At 43.1% G+C, this 22,173-nt stretch overlaps 1 protein-coding gene across 12 annotated transcripts in view; it reads right to left on the bottom strand.

The window, feature by feature from the left end:
• KALRN (kalirin RhoGEF kinase) overlaps nt 1-22,173 on the bottom strand; it is a 502,548-nt gene that overhangs the window by 19,042 nt on the left and 461,333 nt on the right. For 7 of the 12 annotated variants that reach the window (XM_050340466.1, XM_050340467.1, XM_050340463.1 and 4 more), the window contains 5 exons: nt 19,278-19,449; nt 14,687-14,925; nt 13,569-13,816; nt 10,255-10,378; nt 8,810-8,869 (listed from right to left, as the gene is read on the bottom strand). In XM_050340466.1, the coding sequence (XP_050196423.1) occupies nt 8,810-8,869; nt 10,255-10,378; nt 13,569-13,816; nt 14,687-14,925; nt 19,278-19,449 (843 nt within the window). The other 5 variants (XM_050340469.1, XM_050340471.1, XR_007632104.1 and 2 more) reach the window with 5 other exon arrangements.

The raw sequence follows: 22,173 nt of genomic DNA, 5'->3' as shown, positions 1-22,173 counted from the left end.
ACCTGACATCAACAAATTCCTTTCCACCTGAGACTGAGAGTATCCTTTGTCCTAGCAATAGGCAGAATTTGATCCTTTGGGATACATCTACAGAGAGCACAAGGCTCACAGAACCAGCTGAAACAACCACTCAGTGCCAGTACTTTACACACTGCCCTCCAGAAATGAGTGGGGGCTGCTGCTTGTCAGCAAAGCAGGTCTCAGTCCCTACCACACAGCCAGTCAGTCTGTACCTGGTTTGGACTCCCACATGCTCCCGAGAGTGTTGAGATTTTAAACGCATCATTCCCAGCATCCTGGAAGGAGCAACCATCCTGGAGAAGACTCTTTGAGCACTATTACTATAATTAGGGCTTTTTGGTTTTTTTTTTTAAGTTCATTTTTGGGGCATCTCTGCAGTGGGGAGGTCATGCCACCCTTTCAATGGGATGGCACAGTTTGGCTCAGCTGGTAGGAGCCTGAGCACATGAGAACCAGCCCAGCTCTGTGTCAAGTCTTCTCCTGCCTGCACCTCCTTGCCCTGGTTTCCCAGGCAGTGGAAAGCACAAAGTCCCATCTCAAGGTGCAGCTGGGCACTGACATCAAGGACACAAACCTCTGGCCAGCCAGCTCAGGAACCTCTGAAAGGGTGAGGGACTCAAGAGGCAGCAACTGTTGTTCTGCAGGGTCCAGAACCCACATATGGCCCCCTGGACAATGCAGAAAGGAAGAAATCGGAGCACAGTGGGATACTGGATGAAGAACATCCTCTCTCCCCTCTGTGCATGGGAAGAAAAAGAGATGGATCTCTGTGATTAAGTTGTATTGCTCACACAAAACAGCAAAGAAAGAAAAAGCTGTTCTGTGGATACCATTGCTTGCCACTTTCCCTCACAGAGATGCTGTCTGCTTTTCAGCTGAGTAACCCCAGGCATCAGCTCATTTGCACATACATCTTCATTTTTGTAGTGTTTGGCTTAACTGAAATAGAGATCCATCCTTCAAAGCTCTCCCCTTCCTTCCCTGCAGCATGCACTAAATTCCCTTATTATTCACTGATCTCCATCCCTGTAGGATTAGCAATCAGGAGAAAGAAACACTCGTAACACTTTGTATTAATTTTATAACTCTAAAGGATTCATTAGAAGATGCAACTACAATGATGAATGTAATGGATATACCTACAAATAAAAAAGTCTACATTTCTAGTGACATTCAAGGTCCAATAATTTATAATAATTGCCTTACCAATTTCTTTTTCACCATGGGAAGAGCAGAAATAAAATTATCACTGCTAGATAATATTGTAAGAGTTTGTGGGTAAAATTTAAGTTTCCCCTCCCAAAACTTCATCTGTTGATTAATCAAATGTTACCTAAAAAAACCCCCACAGCCATGTCACAGCTTTTGCCTGCTGTAAGTTTAGAAAAAAATAGAAGTCTGTTTGCACGAGATTGTTTAAGTGCTACCAAAGCATATCACTTAATTAGGGAACAGGATTTGGTCTGCTTTGAAGGAGGGGGTGAAATGATGGGGTGAGCAGGGCAGAAATGGGAAAGCAAAGGTTCACAGCCAGACCTGCAGCCAGAAGCCAGATCCACTGGTTCACACATTTGCTCCCAAGCCCTGGGGGTTTGCTGCCTTTCTCTGCAGGCTGGCTGGGTTTCCAGGCTATGGGTGGAGAGCAGGAGAGAGAACCCTCCCTTCCAAGTCCTTCTGGACTAAATGCAAGACCTTTGGAGACAATTTCTCCATTTGCTAAATAGGTTTTTAATTCCTGTGGGTAGAGAGAGGGGCTCCAGAGCATGGCCTCACTGCCCTCAGAGGATGGGAGCTCATGTACCACTCACACACAGCCTCCTGCTGGTGCCAGGACTGGTTTCCCTTGTGGATGCACTCGTCAAGGACCTCTTTAAAATGATGCTCTGTACAAAAAGCTGGAAAAGATCCTAAAGTCCGTGCAAGTAACTCTTCACAATTCTCTTCCTCTTTCTTCCTCAGGGATTTGCAGAGAGATGAAAGCCAGGCCAGGTTGCTCTGAAGAGCAGAAATCCCTGAGGTTAAGGACCCAGGTGAGCTTCTGGTGAGCAGGGTGAGGTGCTGTGCACTGACATGGGGATTTTGGGCAGGGGATGCAGATCCCCTGCAGCCACTGAGGCTCGGGGGACACCACATTGCACCTGCAGCACATGGTGCTGCCAGGGATGTTTGCACGGGCAACATGGTGGGCTCCAAATCCAGGTGACTTCTCCCTCAGAAAAAAGGATGTGAAATACTGCCCTCTCCAGCATGTTTTCCTGCTTTTTAAAGCCCCTGCATACCCTTGGGAGCTCCCACACAAGATAAAGAAAGGGCAGCAGTGGTGTTTGTGGGGATGCAGGAGTCCTGGCTTCTGTGCATCACTGCCTCAGGGAATGCCCTGCACTGCTTTAACAGGTGGAAAAAAAGCCCTGCTGGATATGTGGCTTTTGTGGATTTTTACTTCTCTCTGAAAAGCAATATGAGGCTCAGTCTTGACAGCCATAACCTGGTCGTGGTGGCCACGAGCAGGGGAAGGTGGACCAGGGTCTCAAGGTGACAAAGGCTCCCTGGACAAATCCCAGTAAACACCCCCCGCCCCAGTGTGGCTGCCAGTCTGGCCTGAGAGCAAACAAACTCATGGAGATGGAACTACCCAACACAAAAACTCACACCATCTTCAGTGTCAGTCTGTACCATGCAAACACAAACTCTAAAGGATGAAATTTAGCTGGCAAGGCAGGTAGGAAACACAGCTTGCTCTTTTTTCTTGGAACATAATTTTAATTGAAATGAGATAGAATTTTTTTTCCATTGGATGAAATACCTATAACTTTATCCAGGGTAGGTGAAAACTTACAAGGCTCCCTCCATGGCCAGGAGAGTTTCTGTTTCCCATACAATGAGAGCTGAAAATGGAAACCCTACGCAAGGTGACAAAGGCAGAACATGAAACAGCCTCTGCTCAAGTGATGTGGGGTCTAACACTGACCAGGCAAAGACAGGCAGCTGGAGGGAGGGGATGTGAGATAAAGAAATGGGAGGATGGCTCAGGGTTATTCAGTAAAAATCCAGAAATAGACCTTGCTTCTTCCTTCTCCAGCCTGCGTGGTTTCAGGGCTCAAACCAAGAAAGGCACATGAGACACGTACTTGAATGCCTTTGAGCACTTGCAGGGATCTAAGTGACTTAGATCTATGTGAATTAAGTGTACCTCAACACTCAGGCTTTAGAAAAGCAGCATGGGTGCTTCATCCAACAACTCAGCATTTTGCAGTACTGGGCCATTTTTTTCCTCATTTGTTAAGCTCATGTTATAACGACAGAAAAGCATCTGCAGCAGTAACTGCAAAGTCCCCTTCCAAAGCGGCTCCAACTGCCCTAATTCTTAGCAAAAGCTTACCTTTCATTTGTGCACACATGCTTTATCTGGTGGGGAGTGAGAAGCCATCCTGCCACACCAGTGGCTGGTCCTGAAACGCTCTGCAAGCACAGCTTGGCTGCCTGAGAAGGTTCTCACCTTGGCCAGGGTTTGGCTCTCCATTGCAGAGGTGTCCTTGCCATTCCTACTCCACTTCCCTGGAGGAGGCTTATGCCCAACACAGACACACCAATCCACAGAAGGGTCCTACAGATGCTCATATTTTTCTGATGCCATGTTTCAATCACATTTCAGAGGTGCATAAACCAGGAGTGAGAGGAACATTTCTTTTCCCCCCAAAGCATAAAGCTAAGCTGCAAACCAAGCCTGTGCTCCATCTAAACAGCAGAGGGCATGTTTACTCCAAGACAAGCAGCTCAGCATTTTGTAAACAATAGCACCTCTTGGTCACCGAGTTAAAATAAAATATTGACACATTTGCCCATGCTGGTAGTAGAGTCAGCAGCATGTTCCTTGCTCCCTTACTCAAAAAACAAACAAACAAAACCAAACAAGCAAAAAAAAACCCCAAAATTTAACAATTCCCAGAAATAAGTTACAGAGAAATTAAGCCAACTCTAATTTGTAGGAAAAGTTCTATCACTCATCTCTGACTAGGTCAACTTTTACTTTGAGACTTTTGGGGTGACAAGCTCATATTGTTACCAGCCTCCCCTTCCCCAAAAGAGAAGCAAATTAACAAGAGGAACTTCCTGATAAAATGAGCAAATAAGGATTCCATCACACATGGAAAGATGCCAGCAAATAAAAAAAAAAAAAATTTAAAATGGCATCTGGTGAAATGTCCCATGGCATCAGCCTTTTGGCAGGGATGGGGGATACCTTCTGGCACCCAAGCATGGATAGGCTCGGCTACCTTTGAGACTGATGGAGAAGCCACAAGTCAGAAGCCCTCTCACCCTCATCAGATTCCTGCTGCATGGCCTAAATGGCTGCCTGCTTCCATGACTGAGCCTGTGGGATGTCTCTACTCCAGGCACCACGTCACAGCACTGTACCCCTTCCTGCGTGTGAAGTGTTACATCTTGCTTTTCCAAAACCACCATGTCTGTGCCGCCAGCTCAGGCTGTGTCACACCTGGTGAGCCACCTTCCTGGTTGGTCTCTGTAATCCCTGGCCACTCAGGGCAGGGCACCACCACAGTGGTGTTGCCCATGGAGGCTGTCCCAAGGAAACATAGGAAGTTCTCAGGACTGTAATCATTCACACTGTAGTAACAGGCCAGGAAAGGCTTTCTTTCCAGTATTGTACAAGATTTTGCCAAGAAAATATGTTAGATCTGCTCTGGAGATGGACAACCTCAGGCAGGGGGTGAAGGCATTTGCCTGAAGCACTTGGGAATTATTGGCCTGAGATGAGTATTGACTTGGAGCCAATGCTGTATCCACCAAGCCGTTACTTACTCAACACAGTATTCTTCCCTACAGGACGTTTCCTAGTGCTTATCTTGCTTTAAGTGTCTCTGAGTAGTTCTAAAATTTTAAAATGTCATTAACTGAAAAAAGCAGATTAAGAAGCCCAACATATGTACCTTGGCAACAGCCCAGCTCGCTAATCTAATGATGGCACTTACAGTGACTCAGGGTGGGCCTGGGTTTCATCTCTCCCTTGCACAACTAAGACACAGGAACAAACAGCACAGGCACAGTGACAGACGTGTGTCCACCAGCAGTACTTGTACCACACTGCAGCTGGAGTCTTGCTGTGCAAAACAAGATGTGGGGGGTCCATCCCAAAGCCAAGAGGAGCTGCTGCTGGATTCAGTGAGGTTTAGCTCAGTCAGACCTTCAGACTGCTGGAAGAACATGCACTTAGACAGGAGAGGTAGCCCAATGGGATCTCCACAGCTGACTTATGACCCCCTTAGCATTATCGAAACCCAGTGAGACTTTATGACACAGAATTGTAGGACAATTAATTGTGTCATTGTCCAGGATCCCAGACTTGGGTGTGGATGATATTTGCTGATTCACAAGGGTACACTTCCCAGAAGTGGAGTTGCCTGTCTTTGTGCAATTAACTACAGAGATGTGGAAAGGGAGTCTCCAATCTTCCTTAAATATAGGTTACTCCTATCACTCACGTGGCTACACATGTTCCTTAAGTGCCTGCTCCTACACTCACATATTTAATACATGAGTTTGTACCTTCTGTTTTGTGGAACTACAGCATAAAGCAGAAAACTAGAGGTAAACCCCAAACTTCATTTCCATCCTCATGCACTTTCATTACATATTAATAAACAAGAGGGAAAAAACAGTCATCAAGAGATACTATTTCTAGTTAAAGCTACAATGACTGGGAAGTTCTCCGAGGCCAGCATGTCCCTGTGTGGCCAAAGCCCCAGTAATGGCATTTTAGCTCCTTTAAGCAGTATCACCCATAATTTCAGTTTTCCTGCTCTTGTGATATATGTTTTCCATGTTTCCTTCCTGACTGTGTGTCCCCTTGAAACAAAGTGCTTCAGAAATCTGGAATCTACTAAACCAAATTTACTGTGGTATTTCATAAATAGCAAGCCAAGCAAGGGCTGAAAAGCCACAGTACTTGAGGGACTTCATGGATATTATGACCAGCTTACCAACTTCTTACACAGTGAGTAGGTTGGGGGCAAATTGCACCAACACTTCCAGGTAATTAATAGGTAGGTCTGCTTTGCATTTAGAGACTGCTCTCTCTGTTCCAGCACTGGGTGCACGTTCTCATGCCCAATGGCAGGAAGAGGGATGTCAGGGGTGACAGTCCTATAGGAGAAGCCAGGCTGACTTGCCCTGTTATTACCTGGCTGTAATGACAGCTGCAGACAACTCCACCTTAATGACACAGGAAGGGCCTCATGCACCTCTGAATGTTGATGGCTGGGGCACAGCACTCCCAGTGTCTATAAAATCCATCACGAGCCTAGCCAGGTGTGAGGACAAGGTCTTCCCCTTCCTTGGACAGCTGGTCACGTTTTCTCCAGCCACCCTGGGTGGCCACCAGTGGCTCTGCTGGGACATACCACACAGAGCAAGGAAAGGAAAACCAGGTGAGATGCTGCTGTTCACTGCACACACAGGTTGGGTGGAGGGGCAGCACAGCTGTTTAACAGTTATTTAAGCCTCGTACACAAAGCCTAGGGCACCGATGAAGCCCTGAACCAGGCTCAGGTGGTGCAAGTAGTTTGTCTTGCCTGTATTTTAATGAGAAAAGACTTTGGCTTCCAAGGCCATAATATAGGTAATTTCTCATAACACATTTGAAAAGGAGAATCAAAACACTCAAAATAAAAGGAAATGGAGAACAATCATGGCTCCCAGTAGCTGAATACCCCAGACCTTTACAGACTAGACTTTCTCATGGCCTCTTCTAGAGCTTCATGAGCATTTATGAGCCTGCCCTTGCTTTGCTCCCTCCAGATGATTTTGTTTAGTTTATATTGGGCACCACCAATTCCTGCCCCCAGGATTTATTAGACCAACAAGCTGACCATGCTCACTCCAGGCTTCAAATGTACTAAAACCAGCACAAGGCAAGAGCCCTGCTGCTCCTTTGAGGACAGTGTGACCTTAGTCAAGTCACCCCCACAATTGTTCTCTTAATTTCTCTCCCTCTGCAATTTTAAACATTTGCTTAGCCTAAAGAGAGTTTTTCTCAGAAGCAAATTTGAGCTTTCCAAGCCATAAGGAACAGTGTGGCTTCTGGGGACTTCAGCAGAGTGACGCTGGCACCTCCAGCCAGTGACCTGGGGGATGCAGGATGTAGTTTCTGAGTGTAAGTCAAGCCAAACACCAGGCACACAGTTACTCCCCAACAGCAGATTGATACCATAGCTAAGACTTCACATAAATGTCTTTTGATTTAAACAGGAAGGCTTTTTTCTCCCGAAATTCAGAACAGCAGACTGTACCATGATAAAAACCCAAATCAAACAATCAAAAAGACCCATGTGGAGTATGCTGGAACTACCCAGAAATGCCGACACTGTAGGACTCAGATACTCCCACTGGCAATTTTAAAACATCTGTTTTTCCTCCTGTTGAGCAAAGCCAAAACACAGAAATCCTCTTCAAAAGGAACAGTGATTCTCACCCAGCTCTGTACAATACACGTGTGTCTCAGCCACCTGTTACCCCACAGGGCAATTTTCAGTGAGTGAAAGCTTGCACAGACTCCCATGCAGTAACCGGGCACTGCCTTTTAACAAACACATACAACTCTCATTGTTGCCTGTCACTGGCAAAACGCTCTTTGAAAATGCAAACACACTCCTGAGAATAATGCAGCTTTAGTGGTAAGGACAGTTCAATCTCCAGGATGTCAGCTGGGTCAAAAGCTCTCCTTTAGTACACATCCCAACACAATTAAAATAAAAGCGAGCTTTCAGGTTAACAGCTAAGGTGGTGCACCTCAAAAGACTTCTCCCTCTTCTTTTTTTCTCTTCCAGGAGGAAGATCAGCTTTCTTCTGCAGGATGTTTATAGTGCAGCCTGGCTAACAGCATCCGGGAGATCTGCTGGGACACAGATATCCCTGTTCTCTAGTGACCTGCCCTGGCATTGCCACAAAATCACTACATCTCTGAACCATGTCCTTGCCTGTTTCAGCAGGAACCTCTTTCAGCCTTGGTCCAAGGTACAGAAATGCTTGGTGTGGTCACTATACACAGGAAAAAAACATGGATCCTGCAAGATATGGGCTGAGGAGACTCAGATATAAAACTGTTTATGATTTCAAGCTCCTTCAGGCTCTTTCAACATGGCACTCCACTAGAACTGGTGGTTTCACACTGGAAAAAGAGTAGCATAATGTACCATGATTTGAGTCCACCTATTTGCATCAGCTTTGCCTGTGATATGAGTACATTCACACAACTGGTTTTACCATTCTCCTTCAGTACTCTGACAGAAATGCAATTTCCCACTCTTCTAGAAGAAAAAGGAAACACTGTCTTTTCTGATTTTCTAGATAGTTTAAAGTGCTGGTTGTGATACCACAACATTTGCTCCCGTGATTTATAACACAGGTCTGACCAGCAGCTCAGCCAGGGTAAGGGTTGTTTTTAACACAGAAAGCCACTACATTTATCAGAGTTGACACACATGCATTATTGTTGGAATGAGGTGCCACGTGGGAAACAGTGACTGAAGGTGACTACATGAGCCTCTTGCCCACCAGGAGCTTGTGCCTCATCCTCCTCCACTGCTCCCACCACAAAGGCAGCCCAAACTCCAGCCGTTGGCAAACCCAGAATCATCGCTTTGTGTGACTCACAGTAAATTGGCACACGCCTGCAAGTGATACAGACCCACCAGCTCCCCTTTCGGCAAAGGCATTTCAAAATGGAAAATTTTCTTGGGAAAAAAATAATCACAAGGATGATTGTCTCTACCTCCATGCTAGTATTGGGGTCAAGGTCATCACACTCTGATTCCTCTGAGCTGTTTGTCTCCTTGTTTGGCAGCATGAAGAGGAAGAAAGAGAACAAGAGGTTAGAAAAGAGATTGGTTAGTCAGGGCAGAGCAGCACAGTTGAGAGCATCATGGAAATGGGTAACATTAGAGAAAACGCTCCTAAAAAAAAAACAAACAAAAAACAAACCGACAACAAAACAAGGGAAGCAACGGCAAAGACATGCTTTTGCCAAAGAAGCAGCAGTGATTCTGCAATTTGTTCAGGTAGTAAAAACAAGGAGGAAGCAAGAGGAGGAAGAACTGTGCCACCATGCTGGAGCAACTGCTTCCCACGGGCCCAGTCCTTCCTCGGCGCTGCAGGGCGGCTGCACGGTGGGTGTGAGGACACCTGTGTTGCAGTGGCAGGTTCCTCCCTTTGCACATGCCAGGGCTATTTCACTAGGCTTGTAGGACTGAAAGCCTCTGCAAAGGAAAACACTTAATCATAGGCTCTTCTGGAGAGGGGTGGATCCAAAGGACATGCTCAAGTGCTTTCCTGAATCAAGGCTGGGCTTTGGTTGTGTCAAAATCACAACAAGTGTTTGCTTGCCTCTGTTTCCCTCTGGGGGGAAAGCCCCAGAGGAGTCCTGAGCAGGCCTCATGGTCGGTATTTAGGGATGGATCCTCTGAGTTGGAGCACAGTAGTCAGGCACCCAGAGCAGAAGATGGAGCTTAACCCCACAGTTCTCAACTTTTTCCATACTGGGAGATCTCAGAGAGAGAGAGAGAGAGAGACGCAGACACACATACACACACACACATACACACACACAAACAGACACACACGAGACCCTCTCCTGGCAAGACAGAGTCAGCATCTCTGCCCTGTCTGTTTAACATGGAAAGAAAAAGGTCATTGAGACCGTCTCCCTGGACCAAAAACCTTAAGCATCCCAAGGCTGGGAACCCCTTATCTTGAGATGTGGTGAAATATTGGTCTAAAGAAAACTCATCAACTTCAGCAAGGCCATTGGTTCATCCAATGGCTTTCTCACTGCTGCAGCTGCTCTGATGGAGCTGCAGAACGGGCTAGATCAGAGGTCAGTACATCACTAGCGTCCCAATTTTAAGCTATTTAACCATGTATATAGTTGGGTTTTTTTAATGAAGATTACTTACTTGCATGTGGGATGCCAGGAAAAAGAAAACAAAAAACAAAGGCTGCATTTTATCTTGCATGCAAAAATCCTGCTAAAATGGATACTACAAAAAAAGGGGGAAAAAAAGACAAAGATAACTAAAGTTGAAAAAAAACTCAACAAAAAAAACCAAAACCCAAACTCAAAATTGCCGCCCCCTCCCTCTCTCAGGAGAGGATACTATAGGGGGTGGAAAGGATGGGAAGCAGGAGAGCAGCACAGAGTTTTCAGATGGCCTTACTCACTTTAACAGAGACTTTGTTCCCCAGAATATCCTTGGATTTACGTGGCCCATTGGCTTCATTTTTGCCACTGCTCTCCTTTTCCGCCCGCTTTCTCATGCGCAGAGTATGCCATGAACATGACTTCCTGTTGTACCAAAAAACGCAGCAATCAAATGGCAAATCATAGAAGGAAGGAAGGATTTGGAAAGGGGAACCAGCATCCACATTTGCAATTATTGCAATTCCCTAAAAGGTGAGAGCCACCAGCAATACGCCTGTCTTAATCTCAGCAATGAGAGTTGAAGTTCAAAACCAAAGAGTTCTGCGAAGCAGATGTTGTGCCACAGTTGCTGTTTAAATGCATGGAGCAGGAAAAAAATGTCCATGATGGAAGCACAGGCAACTACAACTTGGTCATCTGGTTTCAGGGACTTTGTCTTGCATTGCCACAAATAGAAATTTATTTCAATTTTGCTACAGTTAAAAGACCAATTTGGTCCTCAGTCTTGTTGGTTAAAAGCAGTGAAACAAATATACTTAAGGATGGTCTCAATAGATTACTCAGTACAGCACATAAAAAAATTTAAGAAATTCAAGGTGTTGCTTGCTACATGTTGCTCAGAACACAAGTAGCTCAGTAAATAGGAGCTGTATCATTAACTTTCCAAGAGGTAAGTCATTTCCTAGAATGACATGTGCTTCTGTGCCTCTCGACCAAGAATTTCCCATCTGATCTTGCCAATCCAGTTAGAGAGGACATCAGTCAGCCCAGTATATTTTTCACCCTTTATTACTGCTCCTATGACCTTACTCTTGGAAAAAAAAACAATAAAAGGTCATGTCACCCTTTGTAAGAGCAATGCTGTGTTGACAACAGAAATTGCATACCAAAGCAGACATAAAAAATTAAGAAAAAAACAACCCAGTTCTGGATATGGATTTCATTTGGTTTAAACAGTGGACAGGTTGGGGGGGGGAGTGGAATTTGGGAAGGGGTATGTTGTCTAAAGCATAAAGCTCTCAAAACAGCAGGGTGATGAGCTGGGATCCAGGTTCAAAGCATCTGCCCACCTTTAAGTCATGCAAATTTGATTTGCATGTTTAAGCCCAATGTTTGGCACATGTCACGTCTACAGTACCTTGAGACATTTTACAAAGCAAGTTGCATGTAATCCAAGGATCACCTGCGATGCCAATAAAACGCAGTATGTTAGCAAGGTAGGACTCAAAGGATGCCCCACACAGCCGACGCTCCCCCAAGGACACTGGGTCTGATTCCTAAGCGTTTTCTGGTTATACTTCAGCACCTGATGGGAGCTGTACAATAGCTCAATCAAACAAAAAGCAAATGCTGCCACTGACGCAAAACTGAACTGGGTCATGTCGACTTTTTTTGCCACCAGGATCAGTGTCTCCAGTGCACGTGGTTGGCACGGGCAGTCACGTCTGAGCACAAGGAGCACCAGAGCACGCTGCAAGTCTCAGCCAGGCAGTAAGTGCTGACTGGTATTTGGGCGTTTCTGGAGAGGGTCCAAATAAGATGTGCAGAGCAGGGGAAGTTATCCAACACTTCAGGACTGTTATGTTTTCCTTTAAGATATGGCAAGAGTCAAGGACATGGCTGATGGACTCCCTGACCTGTCGGTGAATAATACATGGTGACAACACTACTGGATTACCATGTATTTTGTGTACAGTATTTATTAAGAAACAACTTTATTGCCTAAACTAATTAGTCAGTATGATCTGGCAGACTGGATAGGTTGAAAGTAACACCAGTTCCAGGTTGTTTTTTACCCACAGGACTCATATTATTCAATTCTGGTTTTATTTTCAGAATCTGTTTGAGTCTGAAAACATTATTTAAGACTTTAAATCTCACTACAGTAAGAAAGAGAGTGCAATGTATGTGTCTTTCTATTTTGTTACACTTTTCTGGCCACAATTCATCTGACTACAAAATTTGATGCAGAATTTTACTGTACAGCTGCCATGAAATCAGTCCTCACCAGGAGTCTCGTACAGTGGATGAATCTAAGGGCATGTGGTTGCATATTGTGGTTAGAGAGGAACCCAGGAAAGGCCGTGGCAGATGTGCAAGAGACATGCTAAGCAATTCCTTTGGCTTAACATGCAATTCCAGGTAGCATTCATTACTGACTGACAGGTAAAGTCATAATTTCTCTTAACTGAAATGGCAGCAGAGATCAAGTTATTATTTTTAGTGAATCTGTCACAAAATCTTTCCTCGTGTTCAATTCTGCGCCTTGAGGTACTTGTGTAAGGTAAAACAATTTGTAGCATACATCATGCATTACCATCTAGTCATTTTAGATGTTAAAAGAAATCAACAGGTATTACTGAAAAGAGGGTTGTACCTTCTGTATTTAATACCAAAAAACCACTTTCTTGCATTAGTCATTTCAGACTCACAAAGTTCTAAAAATCAGAAAAGAAAAATATATATCCACACATTTGTTAAATAAGCAACAAAATATTATAAACAAAATTAAAAAACAAAACCAAACCAAACAAAAAAAAAGTCAAACTAGTTCTTTTACCTCATTAAAGCATGCTTGTGGTGAAAATTTATTTTACATATTTAAAATAGTACATTTAAAATTAGTTACATTACAAGTACAATGATGAACATTGCGACTATCCATTATATTGCACAACCTGACTTCATCAATACGAGTTTGTTTCTTTCCTTTTTTTTTTCTTTTAAATAGTGCAAAATACTTTATACAGGAATGTACTTGGATGGGGGACTCACAAACCAAAAAGTATATTACAAAAGTTACTGCAAACAGAAAAAAAAATAAAACAAACCAAACCAAAATAAAATAATAAAAAAAAAAGATACAAGCTGTACAAGGAAATTGCCATAGACAACAAAATCTCTCCTCCTTGAGAAGCGAACCTCAGTCCAACACGGGGCCTGGATTTTTTTGTCTTTTTTTTGTCTTTTTTGCTAGATGCTGTTATAACCAATATATAGATTAGTAACTTAATACAACATAAATATAAGTCCAGTCCGAGCAGGTCCATGTCGGTGTAAAATGGTGTAACGTAAAGCGTATCTTTAACCGTCTATGGTTTTATTTCTCTCCAAAGTATAAACAAACCCCCACAAAATGAAAATAAGCAAAACCCGAGCTATCCACCATGGCTGCCCGACGCTGCGGATTGACCACTCAGCTTGTTCCAATGGCACTGTAGATAAAAAATCAGCAGGAATGCCCTACCATTTGGGTTTGTTTATTTTTATTTATTATTTTTTTTTCCTCAAAAAATCCACACAGTGCTCCCAGCGAAGCCAACATGGCACTTACTTGATGCTTCCGTCGCTATTATCTGTGGTGGATTTAGTGAGGGGAGCCAAGATATTGCCAGGGATCCATCCTTCAGCGGCCGGAGAGTGGTCGTTCGCGGGCTGGTACACCAGGAACATGTTCTGCTGGTTGACAGCAAGGATCTGAACCACCTGTCCCTGATTCACACAGATCTCATCCTCCTTCAGTGCATAGTAATCTTTAATCACCACCATGGAAGAGGTCCCATTGCACCCTCCCAAATCAGGCTGTGAAAACGGACACAACAGAAACCGGTGAGCGGGTGGTGCTAAGGAACCTGTTTTTCCCAGCAGCAATCCCAATAGTTTATTTCCAACCTAACCCAAGGGAAAAAGATACAAAACACTTGAAGTTCACATTGGCAGAAAATGATTTCAAGACTCTAAAAGGTAGCAGTGATCTGATACAAACCAATCTCCTATTTCACATCAGATTTCACAGCTGCTAGCTACGGTGCCCCAGTGTTCTCAACTGTTGGGTGTTACAGATGAACCGTCTGTGCTGAGCCAAGATGGGGGAAAGACCAATGAAGGCTCAATGTTAGAAGCTGAATGAATACTCATACTCACATACAGGTTATATTGAAAGTGGCTTTGGCCAACCTCAGTCAGCAGTAGGGTTGAAACATTGCTGGTGGCTACTGACTCTCTGGTGGTTTGTGTGCAGTGCACATGCACCCAAATTATAACCTTCAGCTGGCACCTTGAGAGATGTTACGTGGAAAAAGGTCTAAACTCTTCTAATATCAGCAGAGCAGACCTCTTCAGAAAGGGGTGGTTAATGGATATTAGAGAAGCCTGAACATTGCTGCTGCCAGTACAGCAAATGGATATCTAGTTCACCAGATCTGCAAGCACAGTGCCCTGAAAATCACTGGGATCAGTGCTCCAGGGTCAGGCTCTGTCTCCATTTCCCAGCTGACATGCCATCCATCTGGACGGCAGTCTCTGTTTAATCCCAAATCCCATTTTCCACCATTGCTTCAGTATGTTGATTCCTGTTGACCTGGTTAGCTGATAGTTAGAGCTAACCTCACAGATCGTCTATGGCATAAGAAATGGGCTATGAGATCACGTTTTATCAGATGAGCTCAGTACCTTGCTTTGTTCATACTTGTCTCCAGGCTGTGAGTGTTCATACCCTGTGCTGCCGTTGGAGGTAGATATCTTCAGGGGTGGGAGAGATGGGTTACGGCTTGTGGCCTTCAAAGGCTTCTCAGACCCCACTGGGATAGAGGAATGGGGTCTGCTGTTGGGCTGAGGGGCCCTCCCGGCCTGGGGCCTCAGCACTGCTGAGCTGATCTCTTTGCGTTGGTACTCTATGGGCGACTGCAGCGCTGCAAGGGAGGACAAGGATTAGGCACACGCCCCCCACGGCCTTGCAAAGGGCTGCAGAGGGTGTGGGGGGTGATTCAAACAGAACAGACACGTAAGCTGCAGACTGAACAGCAACAGGAGACGCCCCCCATGAAAACACACGGTGCATTCGTGGCCAGACAGGACAAAAGCATGTTACATCGTGCTGTGCATGAACTGAACACAGCTACTGCAAAGAACAGCTTCTCTAACCAACACAGTGGGCTAAAATATGTCTGCATTCATGTTCTTTGAAACCATACAAATTAATCACATCCCCTAGTCAAAATAAATGAAGGCCTGAATAAGAGATGCACAGTGAATTTACAGTCAATTTTGCTAACATCAGAAAATACAGGCCAAGATCCCTAAGTCTCATCTGCGTATTCCCAAGAGAGTGTGAGAACTAAATACTCTTTATACATGATGCACTGCAGCTTGGCTTTCAATGTGCTTTTTACATTAACTGCTTCAGTTCAAGGAAACTGCTGGAACTGACCAGCAAGTGAGAAAGTATAGATGGCACCAAGACATTAACCCCAGCAGTCCAGGCCTCTCCAGAAAACACCCAACAGGCAACATTAAACAGCTTCATAAGCCTTTAAAAAAAAAGGAGTCTGCTTGTGAGAGTGCATGTTTCATAGTCATGAAGAGAGCTTACACTGGGAAAAGGAAGGATAAAATCCCAGATTGTAAAGAAATAAATAATCTGTTATGTTTGGAGGAGAAGGGATCAGGGCTGGGACTCACAAAGAATGGGAAAAGAACAGATTTTCTGGGCTCAGACTACCATCCCCAGACCTGTGGGTTTGGTTTCTTGTATGTCATGTGGCCTCAATGGATGATTTATAGTCAATTAATACTGTGTACATGTATCAGACTAAACCTACTGGAATGCAGAGAGACTAGTCTAGCAAGAGGCAGACAGAGGACACAATGTCACAGCATCAGCCCCACCAGGGAACCACAACAGAAGGAATGTCTTTCCCAACAAGAGGAAAAGTAAAGAAAAACAGAAAGGCTCAACACCACACAGTGTACTCTCTAGCATTCTCCTTCCAGAGAAAGGCAGGAAAACTCCAAAAAGAAATCACTTCATACTAAAGAACAAAAGGGGAAAAAAAAAATCAAGGAGGATGCCAGATCACCATTTTCTTCAAAAGGACACAAACATAGATCTGTAGCAATCTGGAAGATTACTTGGCTCCAAAACCTGCGTGGTGACCCTTGTCACAAAAGCAGATTGTATTTATGCCACAGTGACTGCCAGTTTCACTCGCTTACTTCAGCTGCAGCTGGAAATGGTTTGGTCCTGCTGCAGATCAGCCACAGAGGGCAAGGAAGGTTGGGGGGAACTTTGACGGTGACTTTGACAGTGACATTTTTCTACTGTGTACAGCAGATTCAGCTGCAAAGTCTTTAGCAGTAAGATGTGAATGAATATTTATCAATCTATCTTGAAACAGTCTATTCTACTCAGTGCTTTTAAAAGGTATTTAGTTGAATGTCCACTTGTGATACTAATTCCACCATTAACTATCCCACCCATGCCTGGCTTCCAGCCTCCTGTCAAACATCTGTTAGTATTCTTAGAAGCTTCTGGCAAAATCACAGTGTAGGTACTTGCATTTCTTCTTTCTCTCTCAACTTGTCCCCCAAAACATGATTTAAAAAAAGGTACAGATGAATGGCTTTTTCCTTACGAAATACATCCATCAGTGACATATTTTCTTTACAGCTTGCTTCTTAAAGCAAAATGAAAGGTCACAATAACCAGTCTTTCGGTGCAGAGCCCGTTTCTCCAGCTTAGCAGTTTTTGCTTTTTCAAGAAAAAATATGAAAAACTTGAACATTACAGTGTAATTGCACAAAGTTTTACATTCATGAACTGTGGATGCTTTGAATGTAGCCCTGTACTCTTTAGGGCTTCCCTTCTGAAGAGAGAAAATCAAGAAACAGCTTGAGCAAGAACTCGCAGGGAATATTTTGTTATTAAGTTTACACAGCATTGGCTCAGCCTGGACTTAATATGATTTTAAAGACAGAAAACATCTGCTTTAATGAAATGCAAAGCTAAAGAACGTATTTAAAGATTAGTCAGCCTCAATAAGATTACATTCTAAAAGCCACTTAAAATGTTCTGGACTGGACAAGCTCTACTGGATACAATATAATTTTCTTAGATCTTATTTATAGGTTTAAGGTAAATCCTAAAGCTTGTATTTTAATATAAATTTTAGCTTCAAAGATAGTGATGATTATGTTCCTATCCCATCAAATTGCTTGCTGGTCTCACAGAAGATGAGCTAAATAGGGTCTATGAAGATGCTTCAGTAGAAAAAGGGTCTCACAGGGCAGTAAGTCCTGGAAGGATAAGAGTGAATATATAAAAAATAAAAAAGCCCAAGCAATAAAGATGTGGAAGAAACAGAAAACGCCTGCAGCAGTGCCTCTGGAGTTCTCATAAGGTTTTTTTAAAAAATGGTCGGTAGCTAAGTATTAGTATAGCTTATTTCTATTCCAGTAATTCCTCATTCAAAGCCAACTGCACTGACACAAAACCATCCAAATGGTCAAACTGGAGAACTTAAGACTGCTCATCCCACCAGTATATTTAAAGAATCATTTTACAATGATTGTATGAACCTCGATTGTATGAACCTCTCTCTATTCCAACTCATGAAAACCCAATACCAAGTTGTGCCATCATGGGTGAAACACTATTTCCCTTCTCAGCTCAGCCGTAGTTTCTGAACTGTCACAAACAATTTTTTCATATAACCCCTTTCCAGTTAACTTCTGAAAAGTAAGATTAAGCTGACTTAAAATTTTTAAAACCTACATGTTGAAGAAAAGGGAAATTTTGCTTTGATGTGAGCTGCAAGAGCCTTTTCCAAATTTGCAACAAAAAATGAACAAAACCGAACACCAAAACCCAAAAATCAAAACATCTAACAGATTGTGTCAAGCCAACACACTTTGATTCAAGCAAATATGCTTCATTATTGGACATGTTGTAAGTTATTAAATGCAGAATTTTAATATAAGCTGCACTAAAAAAAATATTTTGAAATGAATAGTGCAAACCAATTTTGGACTTTGTTGCTTTCAACTTTGTTGCTTCCAAACAAACAACAGAAATACTATTTTTAGATTCTTCCTCTAGTCCTGTTTCCTTCTCTTTCCTTCATCCATTCATGAGCAAGAAGAAGCTAAAACTGTTAACTGAATTTGATTCCTCTGTATTTTCAAAATACACATGTCCATTGTGGTCGTGTGTGTTTGTCTGGTTTTTGTGGGTTTATTTTGGGGAAGACAGCTTGAATTTGAACTATTATTTCAACCCATCCCAAATCTATTCCTAAAGCAAAGCTGACACTTTGGAAAGTCCCCTGTTCATGCACAGCTCCCATCATTTCTAGGAGAAACAAGCCCTTGCCCTTGTTTCCTTGCCCTCTCTTTTGGTTGTGGGTTTGGTTTTGTTTTGTTTTTTGGTTTTTTTTAAATTAAAAGCAGCTGCTCCCCTGCAGAGGTGGGAGCTGTAAGGGGATGGGTGGTGAGGCAGCCTTCATTCCCCCTCACATCCTCAGCTTGTAGCACATGGTGATGTTTAGTAGAAGGTTCTGGGGATAAGCCTTGCTCTGAGTAAGCAGGAGATACTGAGTAGATACAATGGCAACCTGGCTTCAACAAGGTCTTGGGTTGGGATCAGATTAAAAATCTCCTTGTAGGATGGAAAGCACCAGGGGACACAGATCTGCAAACCCCAGCATTTTTAAAGGATCTTGCACAAAAGTATCACCCACAGAGGGACCTGAGACCTGAACATGATCCTGACTGATACATTCAGGGCAACTGCACAGGGACCCTGCCCCTACTTAAGGAGGGAGCCACTTGGCTGCCAAAACCAGACCATGAGATGCTGCTAATAAAGCCAGGCCAGAATGACCTGTGGTCTTTAATGGGGCTCCAGCAGCTTCTCAGGGCAGGCTCCAGGGCCACACAGCAGTTCAGATCAGGCTTGCCTGTCCCTTCTCCCATTCTCATCTTCCCACCAGGCAGTCCTGGCATACAAAGACCTCTGTACAGTGGCACTGAGGTGGCCTCTTTTCAAAGACCAGCTGTAAATTATGAATCTTTCCCATTACTCTGTGGATACCACTTGACACAGTGTTTAATGACAGGCAGGCTGGGCTGGAGTTTTCTCCTTGGGAATTTCTGTTATGAAAAGAAGTGGATGAATGTTTTTCTCATAGAGGAACCAAAGACACAAAGATTCTAAATCCCATTTAGTGTCATGGTTTGGGAAACAGAGAAAAAACCATGTACATACCATTTAGGAAATCTCTTTGTGTGTCCAAGACCTGGTTGATGTCCTGTACCCAAGCTTGTTGAATTTCTGGATTAGCTGCCTGTAAAATTACTCTCTCCGATGTTTCCCGGCTCATTAGAGCAAATTTGCAGGGATCATTGTCCACATTTTCTTCAATGATAAGGTAATTCATCTGAAACAAGCCAAGGTAAGCACATTACATGGAGCATGAGTTAACATTACTCAAGAATCAAAATTGTTTTGAAATGTTTCTGAAAATAACTGAGTCCAATGACAAACTGTCAGATCATAATCAGTAGAATTTGCCTCATATAGATTTACCCAGATAAATCTAAATCTTAAATATGATGCTTAATAAAGCTCTGACAGATGTACCAAACACCCACCTGCCTTGTCTTGAATTACAGCTTCTATTTTAAGGTAACATAGATCTGACTGATGTGCTAAAAGTTTACTGTAACACATAAATAGAGCAAAAATGTTCCTATTAATATGGTAATAAAGTCTATCATTCCTCCAATTTAAATAAATGTTTACATTTCTTATCCTCTGTTAAGAAAATCTCAGTCAGTAGAGTATTTTAAAAATGGAATGGACTGTGCACAGAGATATATATAAAAAAAAAAAAGATAAATTTTCCCCTGATGCTCCAACAGATCTTATTTCTTGCAGATTAGAGTCACCTGTGTGCAATCACTTCACTTGACTGTAGTCACAGATGCTCTTTCTGGAAATCACATGGATAGTAATTTTGGCTGCTGTTCTGCCCTTGTGAGGTTTCTGTTTTAAGTGTACTTGTAACTTTAGCTTTTCCTGAGATACTTTGGATAGGAAACAAGAATAGGTTGGCATAGCCTCTCAAAAAAAAAAAAAAAAAAAAGCGAGGGAGAGTCTTCATGTCAAAAGCAGACAGCTCTGAACACTAAGGCAGTAACATTCCTCTAGAAGAAGTCTGTCTCCAGCTGCTCTGAGTATCTGTCAAGGTATAGGAGAAATCCACTCCACATCGGAATTCTGTCTAGCATTCAAACTGCAAGATGGAATTAGCCACTTCCTTTGGTCCCTGCAAAGTTAGAGATACATGCAGGAACTCCCCAGACATGGGGACAAGAAAAGGGACAGACAGTGAGCCTGGGCAGTGGTATTCCTTTTTGTCTGAGCTCTTTCTCCTCTGATTGACAGCCAAAGCAAGCAAGTCAATCCTGTTAAGACTCCAGGAAAAAGACGTGTAGGTCAGAGTCTCAAATCTCCTATTTGTGTCTTAGGGAGATGCATTTGCCAAAGCTCCTGCTTAGGTATTTTCAGAGTCTGAAAGGTACTCAACTGAGAATTATCCCAGAAGGGATGTGCCATTTCTCAACACTACCTACCTCACTGCATAAAAAAGGGTTCTTAGCTAATGTAGGACATCATCCTGAAGCTTCTGTCACAGTTTGAGCGTGACAGATCTTGGAGAACAATAGTTGGGAGCCTCATGTCCCTGACAGACCAGAACAGCTGCATTTGAAGTCATATGTACTTTTTCCTCTAACAGAGAGGCCTCAGTGCTCAGTGGTGGCTGTGACACAGAGGAACGAAATGGGATATCTGTGGTGCTGTCTCAGGTGGTGGCTCCACTGTGAGGTGAGGATGCCCACAGCCCAGAGAGGCAGGGAATGATCCTGCTATAGGGAATGGTCCTGCTGCACTGTCAGCCACAGCTCATCTCTGTGGGAAGGCTCAAGAGAAATGCAACAGCAGCGTGAAGCTGAAGTAGGGATTGGTAGTCAGAGTGTGAGAGGTGTGAGAGCTGCCAGCACACAGACTCCACACTCCACAGACTCCCCTGTGCTGGGACAGATGCACCTGGAGCCACTGGGGATCCCACACTTGCTGTAGGCACTCAACAGGAGAATGACCTGTTTTGCCAAATGGAAGAAAAGGAACTGGAAAATTATCACACAAAAAATTTTAAACTCAGGCAGTGGGAACAGTGTTCCTTTCGTAGGCTGTTTAACTAGAAAAGCAACTCATGCCCTTGAGGCAAGCTAATTTTATTGACATTAGGAGAGATTTATTTTTCTCTCTTTATCTACAATATACAATCCAGGAATTGTTTCCTGCAGATAAAAGCCTCATTGTTATACATACAATAAACTGAAGTAAAAATGATTCATGCTATTTCCATCTCCAACTTTAATAACGATTTAAATCAGCAAAAAGATAAAATCAAAGCTGATCATCTAAATCAAGATGATTGTTTATTTGTACACTTTAGGTTTTTTCTTTATAGTCTGTTATTTGGCTGGAAACTATAAAATACGCTGACTTGTAAATGGGTGAAGGCTTTTCAGTAAATGCTGCAGTTTCTGTCAGGCAAGAAGATGCCCTCATTTCAGTAAATATGCTGTTTATCATAGATTTGTTTAGCTATACATTGTTAATATGCATTATTTCACCTGATATTGTTCTTTTCTATTTCATATTAATGTGCCATTTAAAATTTAGAGCAAACACAATCTGGGATTGTGTGGGAGCATTCTCTCACATCTCTTTTAACCTGTATCTTTGAAAAGGAAATCAATCCCAGACTGGTTTCTCAGCTTTGAATGATCAAGAAATTCAAATGAACCAGTGATTTTGTTCTTTCTGCAGGCACAGCAATGGCTGTTCTACCAGGAGATGTGCAGCATTCATTCATCTTCATTTACCATTTCAGAGGTTAACTTTGCATTTGTTAAACAAACATAAAACCTCTTAAACAAACAATTTTTTTCCTGGTCACTTTCAGTTTTTACTTTTACTCCCAGCCCCATAATCTGGACAGATTACTTAAACCCAAAATTAATTTCTTACAGCTTTCTTTAGAGTTAGCTGGTTTTTTTCATTCCTCATAGCTGCATTTGCAGAACTATGT

Source organism: Myiozetetes cayanensis, unplaced genomic scaffold, assembly GCF_022539395.1.
Source record: "Myiozetetes cayanensis isolate MyiCay16 unplaced genomic scaffold, myiCay2020 scf9, whole genome shotgun sequence".
Lineage (NCBI taxonomy): Eukaryota > Metazoa > Chordata > Aves > Passeriformes > Tyrannidae > Myiozetetes > Myiozetetes cayanensis.
Note: the sequence above shows the minus strand (reverse complement) of the source record. Positions and strands in the feature narration are given on the sequence as shown.